This window comes from Callospermophilus lateralis, chromosome X (genome assembly GCF_048772815.1).
Source record: "Callospermophilus lateralis isolate mCalLat2 chromosome X, mCalLat2.hap1, whole genome shotgun sequence".
Lineage (NCBI taxonomy): Eukaryota > Metazoa > Chordata > Mammalia > Rodentia > Sciuridae > Callospermophilus > Callospermophilus lateralis.
Window position 1 is genome coordinate 53,847,044 of NC_135325.1, and position 14,564 is coordinate 53,861,607.

A 14,564-nucleotide genomic window follows, 5' to 3' on the forward strand; every position below is an offset into this window, starting at 1 on the left:
GGCTATTGTAAAGGTTAGGGATAAAGAATACAAAGTACCTAGCAAAATGCTCAATTAAGACAGCTAATTGAGCTGAATTCTAGTTTTAATTCTCTTTCTTTTTTGATATGTAGTCCAGGGCCTTTTTCTCTGTGTTTTTGTTTCATTGCCTAGATGAAGGATAACAAAGATGACTGTAAAACCATTTAAGTATAGAAGTTAAATGAGCATAAATTTACCTGACTTCATTAATGTTAATGGTGACTTTCATAGTGATGCACTCTATAAGTCAAAACATGTAGCAAGTAAAAAAAAGAAATGCTTATAAGAGCTGGGCACAGCAGCACATATTTGCAATCTCAGTTGCTTGAGAGGCTGAGGCAGAAGGACTACAAGTTCAAGGCAAGCCTCAGCAAGTTGGTCAAATCCTATCTCAAATAAAAAGGCATGGTAGAGCACTTACCTAGTGTGTGTAAAGCCCTGCGTTTATTCTCCAATACCAGAAAAAAATGGTTATCTAATGAGTGAAAGAATGACCAAAGGAAACTTGCTAGAGTGAAAGCTCTATTCATTGGGCACCTTCTTTTTATTTCCACATTTTCCACCTGGGGTGCACTTAAAGCCCATTTTGGACATTTTCCAATAAGTTAAACTTGAAGATAAAAACAGAGCTGGTCAGTGGTAGAGCACTTGCCTAACACATGCTAGTTCCTGGGTTTGATCCTCAGCACTGGAAAAAAAAAAGTTAGGAAACAAAATCTTTCCCTGGAATGTGGCTATGTCTTATTTTTCAGAGTATGTTCCCTCAGTGGACTCTTCATTTTGCAATATAGTGAACTAGTTAAGAACAGTGCCTCTAGAATCATCTGGGTTAGGCACAATTTTAAGCACTATTGCATAACTAGCTGTGTGTCCTTGGACAAGTCAATATATTTGACCCCACTCTCCATCTTTAAATGGACATACTAATATCCTCATAAGATTGTTTTGAAGATTATGGGTTGTGTGGCAGATAGAAGAATACCTCTACAAATATACCCATGTCCAAATCCCTGGAATCTAAGAATGTGTTATTTTAAATTGCAAAATGGGACTTTGTATGATTAAATTAGGGATCATGAGAAGATATAATTTATTATCCTGTGGATTTGATGTAAGTATAGGGTCTTTAAGGAGAAAGGGGGGAGATAGGAGAGTCAAAGTTATGCAGCATGAGAAAGATTTGACCAGCTATTGGTAGCTTCTTCTCCTCTCCTCTCCTCTCCTCTCCTCTCCCCTCCCCTCCCCTCCCCTCCTCTCCTCTCCTCTCCTTTCCTTCTTTTTTTTTGTACCAGGGATTGAAACCAGGGGCACTTAACCACTGAGCCACATCTCCAGCCCTTAGAAAACATATATACATATATATATATATATATATGTGTGTGTGTGTGTGTGTGTGTGTGTGTGTGTGTGTGTGTGTAGGGTATTTCTACATTGCTGAGGCTGCCTTTGACCTCCTGCCTCAGTCTCAGGAGGGGCTGAGATTACAGGCATTGCTAGTTCTGAAGTCTGAGGAAGGAGGCTATGGGTAGAATGATGGGGCAACTTATGAATTCTCCCCTAGAGTGTTTGGAAAGGAACACAGCCCTTCTGACATCTTCATTTTAGCCTAGCATGATCTGTTTCTGATTTCCAACTCCCAGCACTGTAAGATAGTATTTTTTTGTTATTTTAAGCCACCAAGTTTGTAGTAATTTGTCATAGCAGCAATAGAACATGGCTGGGTAGCCATTATTATTCTATTGACAACCCTCTTCAGTTCTGGCTTTTCTTGGTTTTCTTCACAGGACAATTTAAACACTCCTCAAAAAATAAAAATGAATCTCTTTTTTCCCTAGTACACATTATTTTTCAGTTTGAACCTCTGTCTTAATCTCAAGGCAGCTGCCTTCACCAGTAGCCCCAGTTCTCCAACAATGGACAAGAGGCCTTTTAGTTATACTGCAAGACAACTTATAATATCCTTTTCTTAGGTTTTCCATTTACATGTGGAAAATCTTATGATTTAATCATCAGCCTATGCAATGATTTGGATCACACACACACACACAAACATGGTCTGAGGTGATATTGAGGAATAATTTAACTCCTAATTATAGTCTCCCTTTCTTTGTCAGGGGCTCTGAGTCTAACAGCCCCTTTAGATCGAAGGCCCATGGGAATTAACGCTTTGAACCAGGAGAAATAGGAAAGAAAAAGAATTTGGTAGGTCAAAGGGAGGCTGGGAAGAGAGGAAAAAGGAACATACAATCTAGACTAATAAACGGGAAGTGAGAGAGAATCTCCCACCATCCATTCCTCCTGGGTTCTTGATCCAGATGCAGAAACTTTCCATGGATTCTCCCGAGCTTCGCACCTGTCCCTTGGGACTGGGTGCTGCCAGGGAGCCTGGCAGAGACTGGGAATGCCGATCTGGGAGAGCGACCGCCCTAGTGGGGTGGTGGGGAGACCGCAGGGAGGAGTCATGAGACTTGCAGACTGAAAGACTACATCTCCCAGGCCGCCACGCTTTCCAGCTGGAGTCCTAGGGCGCTGACTGCTCCCCAGTTTCCGTAGGGAAGCGCCGAGCTACCGCGGCTATTGTGTGCCGCGTTGTTGCCCTCCGCTTCCCGCTTTGGTGTCTAGGGAGGAAGGCTACGTTTCATTGCCGCCCCCGGGCTTAACCCTTCTGGCTCCTCACAGGACAGCAAGCTTGGACTAGGAAAAACTCTCAGCAGCTGCCGGACCCGGGTAACGAAACCCTAGGGTACAAGGAAGACAGTTGAATAGAGAGCTTGAGCGCCCAGGCTGGGATTTCGGGCTTCGCTGGGGCGGGGCGGAGGCGCTGGCTTTAAGAAGGGGGAGGGGACAGTGCGATCCGGGTTGCCCGCGGAGTTCGGCGTAGGAAATCTTCAGCTAGCTCTGGAGCGAGGAGCGAGGAGCTAGGGGAGGCGGCTCCCAACCCCAGCGCTCACCCCCGCCTACACCCTGGGCGGGCCGAAGTGTCACGTTTGCGAGTGCTCAGGAAGGATCCGGCCCGTCTTCGGAGGCAAGCCGGTCAGGCTGCGGTTTCTGCTGCCTATAAGGAGAGGCGATGCCAAGCGGGTATGCTGCTTACTAGGCAGCACCCCATCAGGATCCGACTGCATTAATAAGCCTTCCCAGTCACCTGAAGCCACCGACGGGCTGCGCGTTCCTCGTACGCACCAGCCACTGCTTCCCAGGAATCTCATTGGAACAGGTACTTATTTCCAAAGGGAGGGAGGCTAAGAGCCTCCTTAAGGTTGTCCAGCGTTCAGTCCATCCCTTCTGCTCCCCACACTGTGCCACTGATGCTCTTGGTCTTTGTGTTTTTCCTCTCTCCCACAATCCCGGTCATCAGAACCATGGGGCATCCTCCGCTGGAGTTCAGCGATTGCTACTTGGACAGTCCCGACTTCCGTGAGAGGCTCAAGTGTTATGAGCAGGAGCTGGAGAGGACCAATAAATTCATCAAAGACGTGATCAAAGACGGCAACGCGCTTATCAGCGCCATGAGAAGTAAGTGGAAGGCTTCCACGAGCTGTTTCCCTGAGCCGGTGGCTCTTGCCTTTAAATCTTTACTCACAGCAGGGTGAAGGAAGGGAGGCTTTAGGGTGACTCCTTCCAAGCGCGTGAGGCAAATGGGTTTCCCACCCTTTGGGATGGGGGTCAGTAGAGGTGGAAAATGGTGGATACAACCAAAACTTTCAGCCTTTTTCTTTAGTGGACTTGACCTTATAAGACATGATCTGTAGCTGTGCCAAGAACTCTCTTGCTCTGCAGTTAGCCTTACTTAGGCAGATGGTTGTTTGAAAGGATAATCTGAAGGTACTGTGAGACATATTCACCACCCTTGTCAGGTGCCAGATGACATCCAGGCTGACCAAGGAACTCCCTCAGGCTCCTAAAGATTTGGGGATTAAGGCCAACAGCTGGAGTCATGATTTTGTCCTGACCTTTGGTTACTACAGATAAGTAGTACAGTAAAAAAATTCCCATGGCAAGTTATTTTCAAAATAAAACACCTTTGCCCTAGTGATTTTTTTCTTTAACATACTGAGCTATGGCCTAGGTCAAGGTCAGTCTAAGTTCAGAATTATTGGTTGGCTTCACATGCCACTGAAGTCTGCTTGAGCTTGGAACAAAGACCTGCCTGCTCCCTGGCACAAGCAGTCTAACCCCCAGGGAATAAAATACAGTGTTAGGGATGGGGGCCACTACACTGAAAGGAACCTCACCTAACTTGGCTTTTCTAGTGGTCACAGCTGACTTGGCTGTGGGACCCTATTTCCCTCCCCCTCTGTGTGTGGAGGTTTTTATTTCTGCTGGTTGGCAGGAGGCTTGGAGTAAAAGAAAGAATAATAAACATCCCCAATGAGAGTACAGCAAGCCAATGCTTTGTGCCAAAATATATACCCAGAAGAATGGAGGGTAATGATTGAGTGGAGTGATAATTAATTTTTTCTCTTCTTGGCTGAAAGATGATTGCAAAAAATAAAGTCACTGGCATATATGTCCCTCTATGCTTATAACTTTTTTCAAGTGGATTTATTCCCAAAATAGTGTGTCTATGTTCAATGTGGGGACCTGATTGTAGCCAAGCAAGAGATGGGGAGAACCTTAGGAGCTTTAGTGTGATGGTAACTGCTACCAGCTGGTATTTCTTGTGCAGTTTTTTTAGGATTGGCCCCTTGAATTTTGTGCTTTCTCTGCACATCTGTCATCTCTCCACTTTTGGTCAGAATCTATAAACCATTTAAGTTCCTGCAGGTCCTTTGGTTGAGTTCAATCATCTATTGTATTCTTATCAAGAGTAAATGCCTAGTAGCACCTTAAAGATGGGGTATTTGAAATGCTGATCCTTCCAGATAGACATATAGATCAGGCTTTGGGGTGTGTCTCCACTTAATAGAGTTCCTTGAGAGGTTAAGAATAGATTGTGCCACAGAAATAGAAAGGCAAGGTTTCTCTAGGAAGAAAATGGGGAATGCTTGCTTTGTTGCTTGTTTTCTTCCTATAACAAACTGCTTGGTAAGGAATCCAGATTGAATCTCATTAAAAGCCCTAGGAAGCAGGTAGCTTTGTGAAATAGATGGTAAGCTGAAAGTGTTTGTGCTAAAAAAAATGATCAGCTAAGGCATATCAAAGAGATTAAGGTTTGAAAGGAAAAAAATGCAGTTTAATAAAACATTGAAATGTTTTTCAAGCTAGAGGAAAAGAGTGATTTAAATTCTTTCCTTCTTTAATTTATTTATTTATTTTTGGTGGTACTGGGCATTGAATCCAGGGACACTCTACTTACTACTAATATACATCCCCATCTCTTTTAAACAACAACAACAACAACTTTGAGACAAGGTCTTGTTAATTTGCTCAGGCTGGACCCACAATTGAGATCCTTCTGCCTCAGCCTTCCAAGTAGCTAGAATTTCAGGTATGTGCCACCATCCTGCTCTGTCCTTCTTTGGTAAGATTAAAAGAGTAAGAGTCAACAATTATGCAGGCCCAAACCTTTGCACATGGTCAAAAGATCAAAAGATATTCTAGGCTAAGGGGCTTTTTGATATTTGTTTTTTTTTTTTTTTGAGTATACATAGAAATCCAAAAATAGAATGGGTCGGAGTTAAAAGCTAGCTCCATTTCTTTAAGTTGGATGAATTAGAATTGCTTGAGTAGTGAGATGCAAACATGGATGTTTCCCACCGTCTAGATCACAGTAATGTTTATACTCCTACTGTTTCCTCACACTGTGCCAGCTGGGTGGATTTCTGAGAGTAAGTAGGGTCGATACAAGACAAAGGTGTTCTTTTGCTTCATGTGGAGAAAAAATGGAGAAAGAATACTAGAATTGGAGTTTGAAGACCTAGGTTACAGTCTTGGCTTCCCCATCTTGGGATTTGGTACAAATCACTTCATCTGTAAAATAGGAGTAATTAATTTTTTTGATGTTAAGGAGAGGAAATGTCAAGTATTGTCATTGGGTTATTAGACACTACACATTTATCATATTATGATACTGTACTCCATAAATTTGTGCAATTAAAATGAAAAGTGGTGGCAAACTGGGCACAGTGGTGCACACCTGTAATCCCGGCTACTTGTGAGGTTGAGGCAGGGAAATGAGAATTCAAGGTCAGCCTGGGAAATGTAGTGAGACCTTGTCTCAAAAAAAAAATGGTGGTAATTATATCTTCCTCACAGAGTTGTTGCAAAGCTCAGCAGAATTAATGGATTCAAAAAGTGCTTTGTAAATGGAAATGGCAAAACAATGTACATTGTTGATAATACATCTTCTGGTCACTGATAAATCTGTTGGTGAATGTGTAATTTTCAGTAGATTTCAGGAGGGAAATGCATAAGCAGAAGTAGTTTAAAACAGAGACCATTTTTTTGCTGTTCTCGTTGGAAGTGTCACCCTCTACATTGGCATGTCTCAGCCATGGGTTTTGTATTCCTGTGCATGGATCCATCTTGGGTAGCATCAGGAGTCTGGCATTAAAAGGCAGGAGAATGATTGATACCTTTTAATTTAACTAATTAATTTGACCACCAATTCAAATAACTAGTGTTTCTAGGAACCAATGAGATGTGATGTACTGCGTTGCAAAAATCATTAGCAACTTTTAAAAAACAGTTGTTAATGCAGATGGAATTTGATGTCTATGCTTTATCCTTGTTTTGTATAGAGCTTTAGATAAGGGCTGTAGTCACAACTGTGTGTGATGATTAATTCATTGAATGTAGGTCCTGCTCAGAGGTAATTGATGTTATGAGTGATATTCACCTGACTCCCTTGAGGAAGTGGTTAATTTCCCCCTCCTCCTTTAAATGTGCTCTAGTTCTAATTTTTGGAGCACAAGATGATTATAACTTTAACTAATGGGAAAGAAAAAGACCATCATTCTGAAAGGTGACTGTATTGCCCATTTTTCTGTTTGCCCTTGTTTTCATGATGGCCGTTTTAGTCCTTGATGTTATTTGAATATTTGCCAAGCACTGAACCTAGGCATTATACAGAACAAGTGTTGTGACCCCTTACTTATCCCTAAGCAATATGAGACAGCTAATGCACGTTATATATAGTTCAGCAAACACATACCATTCATTCAATAAATACTTGTGCACATACTATGTTCAAGTCATTGTTCAGAGGTCTGTGAGACATACAGAGTGAGTCACAGATGAATTCTGCCCTCAATAAGTTCCTGGGCAAGTAGTAGAGAGAAATTACTGTTATATAAGGTAGTAGATACAGATTAGAACCTAAGAGAGGGATAAGTAGGCATAATGGTATGTGATACAGGGAGAGCTCATTTCCCAGTGGGAGGACAGAGGAAAAGCAAAGGAGGAGGGTAGGATTGGATTTAAGCAGAAGTAATAACACTTATCACTTATTTAGCTGTTCCCATATGCCAGGCGCTCATCTTGTAACAGTTTGATGAGATAAGTAATAGTATTGTTATTATTTTGTGGTGCTGGGATTGAACCTAGGGCCTCACACATGTTAGGGAAGCACTCTAGCACGGAGCTACATTTGCAGCTTGGGATAAGGATTATTGTTCACATTCTATAGATAAGAAAACTGAAGTTCAGAGAAGTTAGCTTCCTGAACTAATAAGGGTAAAAATCTGAAATACAACCTAAATTTGTCTCTAAAGAACCTGCTTATTTTGCAGTACAACACTGTATTCAGAACAAAGAATTTCATATAGTAGGAATGACACAGAGTGTGAAGGGATGACAAATGATTCAGGTCATCTGGTATATAAGATGCAAAAAGAGAGGTTTGGAAAATGAAGTTGGAATGGAAGAGTAAGATAAGACCATACAAGATCTGTCAAGAATTTCAGACTTTATAGGCAAAAGATGCTTTTCTTTCTTTCTTTTTCTTTTATTTTTTTGTGGTGCTATGGATGGAACCCAGAGCCTTGCACTTGCTGGGCAAGTCCTCTACCAATAATCTATACCCCCCATCCCCTAGGGAGTGCTAAAAGAAGATTTTTGGTAGGACAGGGGTATAATTTGAACTGTATTTTAGGAAGATTCATCTGAGAGTGATGTATAAGGTATTAGTAATCCCACACAAATATTTGTGACTTTTTATCACCGAATTTGAAAGCTTGCATTTTTTAAAATAGTATATAAATCTTAGGACCAGCAAACCTTTTCTATATAGGAAAATGTAGTATGTTCTGTAGTCTTTGAGTGCCATGCAGTCTCTGAAAACTACCCAATTCTGCCTTTGTTGTGAGAAAGCAGCCATACAAAGTAAGATGAGCATATTTTAATAAAACTTTATTAATTGACATTAAAATATCAATTTCACAAGCTTTTCATATGTCATGAAATATTCTTTCTTTGATTTTTTTCAACCATTTAAATATAAGAAAACCATTCTCAGTTCAGCTGGGGTAGGGATATACAAAAAATAGCAGATTGAAGGATTGCCTCAGTAGCTGTAATTTGCAAATCTCTGGCATATCTAGTTAACCTAAAAGATTTAAATGGATTTTTACTGGTAAGGTAGTGAATGTAGCTGTTGATAGAATGTAATCCCATATCTCACATTTTCCATTAGCTAATTTTACTTTGATGTTCTCCTAATTATGCCTACACTGGATTCAAGGATACCAGGCTCAAATGGTGTCAGAAGTTAAGGAGAAACCAGAAGTATGTAGCTGCTCAAAGTAGGGTAATAGAGACACAGTTATTATAGTAAAATATAGCTGTCTCACCGTATTCAAAAGGCCTTCACATTTTTAGTTTTAGCCAAATAAAACATTTTTTTTTGCAGAAAGATTCAACTGGATTGCAATATTTGAGCTAGGTGATCTCTAGTTTTATCTATCTATGAGACTTACACTCTAATGAGCTAGGAAAAATGGAGAGTGACAATTTTCAGATAGAGATTTCTCTGAGGGCTGGATACCATTTACAAATTAGCAGAGGTGGAATAATGTTATAATGGCAAAAAACCCTGGATGTGGCATCTGGATAGCTGGATGTAGTCCTGGTTCTGTTATTAATGTGATCTTTGGCTTTGGTAAGTCATTTCACAGGGGCTGTGGGGTCTGTGGCTTTACAAAGATGGGGATGGGGGAAGGGGCTTAATATAGCTCACTTTCAGCTCTAATACCCCATGATATACTATTTTTTTTTTTTGCATTGCATACTGTGGTTCAACAGTTTCAGAAAGGAATGATAAACCCAATGATAAGTTCCTATTTTTATGTTTACATAAATTTTCACATTATTTTTGTAGACATGACAGTATTTAAACAAAAATTCAAATAATTTAAAAATGACTTTTCAAAACCAAGGATAATCTATTTTATATGTAACATATTTTGTATGTAAATGTGTGTATATATAAAACAGATGTCAGAAAAAAATTGTATTGCTAAACCCATACATATACATATATAACCATACATACCAAGACTGTCTTGGACTAATTAAAATTTATTTATTTATTTATTATTTTGGTACCAGGGATTAAACCCAGGGGCACTTAACCACTAAGCCACATCCCCAGCCCTTTTTTAGGTTTTAAAAGAATCCCAAAGATGCCTTCTATACTAAAAATAAAGCACATAAATTTGATAAAGTAGAAATGATAAGATTTATATAGCTTTACTATTACAGTCTTAAATTTTTAAAAGAAAGCCACTTTCTTTATATTCTATACTTTTAAGTAAGAGACTTAGATATTTGCATTAAGGTCACCTTTTGGGGTGCTTTTCAAGCTCTTGCTTTGACATCTGGGCACCTACCTGTTGAGTGTTTTCCTGGGAGGATGGGTTGGTTCTAACTCTGCCACTAACTAGCTGCATGAATTTGAGTAAGTCTTTGACTTTGTGACCCTTATTTTTCTCATTTATAAACTTAGGGGCTTGGGTAATAATCTTAAGGTTTCCTTCTGGTTATATCATTCTCTGTTTTCTAGTTACCACCGTCTTATTCAAATACTTAAATATCCTGAATTGATTCTTCAGAGCCCATTTATCTTTACTCTAGGAGACTAGGCAAAGGGACAATCCAACTGAAATACCCAGCATGAGTAGATGACTTGATTCATGCTGGCCTATTTGAGTAGCCACTTGTTGACTACTGCTTAGGAGATGTCAATCAGATTCCCTTCAGTTCTGCCCTGAATAACTCTATGGGGACGGAATCCAAAGCTTTTGCTCCCTTTGGGGTGGGTGTAGTGTCATGTGTATAGGGAGGAGTTGGTGATATAATAGACATTGTCATTCAGGAGATATCCTGTCATTATCCCAGTGATATTTAATCAGTGTCTTTGAGCACATGGAGTTATTTTACACCTCCAGTGTAACTCAGATCAAAGGGTAGTATATTTTTCAGTATTACTGTTAGTAGATGTGAATACTTAAATTCCGAAGTAGCTGAAGTGGGGTACTGGGGGAACTAGGGTGAAAAAGTGAACCAAATTGGCTTTTTAGTGTGACCATTTATAAGGAACAGTTCTTTCTAGGGTTTTGGGATGGTGTTGGGGTAGGGTATGGAAGATTTTAGACTTGCCCATTAAGAAAAATTTTCCAATCAGACTTAAGAGTAATGAAGGAAAATTACTTTTCATTTTCACAGCCTTATTTTTTTTAAAGCGTGGCCAAAATCTTTTGTTTAATCTGGCATCTGTTTCTCTAATCACTTACTACAGACATTTCCTAAAAGCCCCTGAGGATCTGGAAAGACATACTTTTCCAGGGGAGTACCCTTGAAATCTCAAAATAATGTTTTTCTAGTGGGTTAGAGGGCCCTCATAAAGCTTTACCAGGCTTGCATAAAGTGCTAAACCTGGGGCAATATAAAGGCAATTTGGAAATACAATGGGGAATGAGGCTGCTGGAGGCTCTGCCAATAAATACCTTATTGGAACATATATTAAATACCTTATTATCAATTTAAGTAATCACAGCTGTGAGAGCTATGAAGAGGAAGTTCAGGGTGAAAAATATATTCCATCACATATTATGAAGTAGAGATATGTGGGGTAAAATAAAGGAGCTAGAATATGGTGATGAAGCTGTTTATTGGAAAGAAGGATAACATAAGAAGGAAGAGTTCCTAAGTCAGAGAGACCTGTTTTACCACTTTGATAGTTAATTGCCTTGGTAATGAGGAAGACACTTTAAGTGAATGGGTAGTTTCTCAGAAGCATACAGAATACAGTATATCTCATGGAATCTTTGGGGGAAATCTAAAGCACATACTTATTCATTCTTCTTTTAGAAGTATATTAAAATATTTCAGGGTAGTAATATATGAACATGGCACAACAGTCAAAAGCTACAAAAGGGGTCTGGGGGTATAGCTCAGTGGTAGAGCACTTGCCTAGCATGCCTAAGGTGCTGCGTTCGATCCTCAGCACTACATATAAATAAATAAGTAAGTAAGTAAGTAAGTAAATAAATAAATAAAGGTATTGTGTTCATCTACAACTAAAAAAAAATTTAAAAATCTACAAAAGGGTAAACCTTTTCCTTCCTTATATGTCCCCATTCCCCATTTCTCCACTATAGTTGTAGCAACTGTCAACATTTTGTCTACCCTTTAATAAAGACTTTACCCCAGCACTTCTTTTAACCTGTGCCTGCTTAAGAGTGATTTCCATTGTAAGCAAATTCTCAGCCATTCCAACAAGATTTCTTCAAGGGTGTACATGAGAGGGGTTGGGATTGTGGCTCAGAGGTAGAGCACTTGCCTAGCATGTGTGAGGCACTGGGTTTGATCCTCAGCATCACATAAAAATAAAATAAAGGTATTGTGTCCACCTATAACTAAAAAATAAATATTAAGAAAAAGAGTGTACATGAAGAGACTATGACCTGAAAACTCTGAAAATCCACTCACCCATAAAAGCAAAAAGACACTGGCAAAAGTTGTCAAAAGCAACTTTTTCAGAGCTCTGAAAATTTACCAAAAGCTTGCAATGACTTAAGATTGTTTAGTGAAGAAAAACTGCTGAATCTCTATAGTAGCAGATTAATGACAATTTAGCTTATCTTGCTTCCTATTCCCTTCTCCCTAGCTTTGAGGAGAACCAGCAGCTTCTTAACTATAGAGACTATGAAAATCAGCAGGCTTGCTGCACATGACAGGAAAGATTAAGTTTATAGCTCCACAAAAGTCCCATAGTCAGAGCCTTGTCAAAATTTGATTTATTTAGAAGATAACTAGAAAAGCCTCCTTTATAATTGACATAGCATAAGCTTGGTGGGAAAACCCTAATTCCAGAGTGTTTAAAATCACGGCTGAGATGATACTATACAGGGCAAATAAGAGCCTGGCCAAAAACATAAAATAAATAACTGGGAAATGAGACATTCACAGGGAATTTTGAAAAGTTGAAATATTCTTGGGGATTTAGAGAGCCACACATATGCCCAGAGTTGTCTATGTGCCCTGAAAATACCTGAGAGAGTCACAATTTCCTATTTGTAGTTGAATTTGAGGCAGAATTGTAACTTATCTCTCTGAGGGTTGAAGGCATGCCCCAACATGCACATCAAAACCCCTTAGCAAAAGGTAGAAGATCTCGTGGTTAGCTGACCACTAAGATAACCAAGCTGAGGCTTTAGTGCCTGAATACCACAAGAAATACAGACATTACAGAATTAGTCCAAGAAAGATGCCAAGCAAAAAATAATAACAAGAACATAACAATAGCAATACAACCTTTGGGGGCAGGAGGTGATTTCAAGCACTACCACATTATATTTTCTGAAATGTCCAATTTTCAAAAACAACAACCACAAAAATCAGACATGTAACCAGATAGGATAGTATGGTGTGTACAAAAGAAAAAAATGTCAATAAAAACCGTGATGGAGTCTAAAGTTTGGAATTTAGATAAAAAAATTTAAATTAGCTTACATGTTAAAAAATAGAAGGAAATCATGTCTAAATACTTAAAGGAATACATGGAAATAGTGACTTATCAAGGGGACAGTATAAATGGATGATTATAAAAGAAAACTAAATAAAAAAATTCTGAAGTTGAAGAATAAAATCACTGAAATGAAAACATCACAGAGGATGCTCAACAGTAGATTTAAGTTAGTGAAAGAAAGCATCAAAGAACTTGAACATAGGTCAATTGAGATTATTCAGTATGAGCAAAGAAAGAAAAGAAATGAAGAAAAACAAACAAAGCCCCAGAGATTGTATCAGCATTCCCTGGTACCAAACTAGACAATGACACCACAAGAAAAATATAGATTGAGTTCCTTTCAGAATATAGATGCAAAAATCCTCAAGATTATATTAGCAAACCAAATCTAGCAACATACAGAAAGAATTATATGCTATCATCAGTGGAATACATTCCTGGAATGCAAAGATACTTTTAATGTCTTTGCATTTGGATCTGGAATGTCTTTCAAAGGTTCAAGGATCGAGGTTTCCAAAGCAGCAGTGTTCAGAGGTGAGGCTTTTAGGAATTGCTTGGATCATGAGGGCTCTAACAATATCAGTAGGCTGATCTATTGATAGATTCATAGTTTGACTTGACTGTCAGGAGGAGGTAGACCTTCTAGGAGGTGGGACCCAGTTGAAAGGAGTAGGGCTTTGGGGGTCTGCCCTGTGGGTAGTATATTTACCCCTGGTCCCTTCTTCTCTCTTTGCTTCCTACCTTCCATGAGGTATCTTTCTTTCACCCAAACTTTCCTGCCATGATGTTTCTGCCTTGCCATAGACCTGAAAGCAATGGATCCAGCTATGAACTAAAAACCCTAAAATCATGAGTCACAATAAACTTTTCTTCCTTTTAGTTGATTTTTATGAGGTGTTTTGTCACAGTGTTGAAAAACTGACTAACATATAATTAAAATAAAGGGGAAACCTCATTCAGTTACCTCAGATGATGATAAAGTATTTTTAAAACTTCATTACTTTATTATGTTAAAAACAAATTAGGTACAAAAGGAAGTTTTCTCAAACTGATAAAGTGCATTTATGACAAACCCACAGATAAGATTGTACTTAGTGGGGACAGATTTAATGTATTTCTTCTGGGATCAGGGATAAGGCAATGAGGTCTGACCTGATCTATCTTCCTTCCTTCCTGCCAGGGATTGAACTCAAGGGCACTAAATCACTGAGCCACATACCCAATCCTTTTAATATATATATATTTTTTTAAATTTTGAGGGGTCTCACCAAGTTGCTCAGGATCTGGCTAAGTTGCTGAGGCTGGTTTTGAACTCGTGATTCTCCTGTCTCAGCCTTCCAAGCTGCTGGGATTATAGGCATGTGCCATTGATCCTGATATTTCTATTCTAGAGGTACTAGACAGGGCAATTAGGCAAAAAAAAATAATATCCCCCCAAAACAAAACAAAATAAAAAAAACAAAGAAAAGAAATAAAAGACATTCAGATTTGTTAGAAAGTAGTAAAGCTATCTCTAGTTACACATGAGTGATCTTGTATGTAGAAAATCCTGAAGAATGTATTGGTAACTATTCAGTGTAATAAATAAGTTCATCAGGGTTTTAGGATGCAAGAGCAGTATACACAAATGAGT

The 14,564-nt window shown here is 39.2% G+C and overlaps 1 protein-coding gene across 3 annotated transcripts in view; it reads left to right on the forward strand.

The window, feature by feature from the left end:
* The first annotated feature begins 2,933 nt into the window (after positions 1-2,933).
* The window catches only part of Ophn1 (oligophrenin 1), a 370,997-nt gene continuing 359,366 nt past the window's right edge, over positions 2,934-14,564 (forward strand). For all 3 annotated transcript variants that reach the window (XM_077106704.1, XM_077106703.1, XM_077106705.1), the window contains exons 1-2: positions 2,934-3,238; positions 3,380-3,537. In XM_077106704.1, coding sequence (XP_076962819.1) covers positions 3,384-3,537 — 154 coding nt within the window. In that variant the 5' untranslated portion in view covers positions 2,934-3,238; positions 3,380-3,383. The remainder of the gene's footprint in view (positions 3,239-3,379; positions 3,538-14,564) is intronic.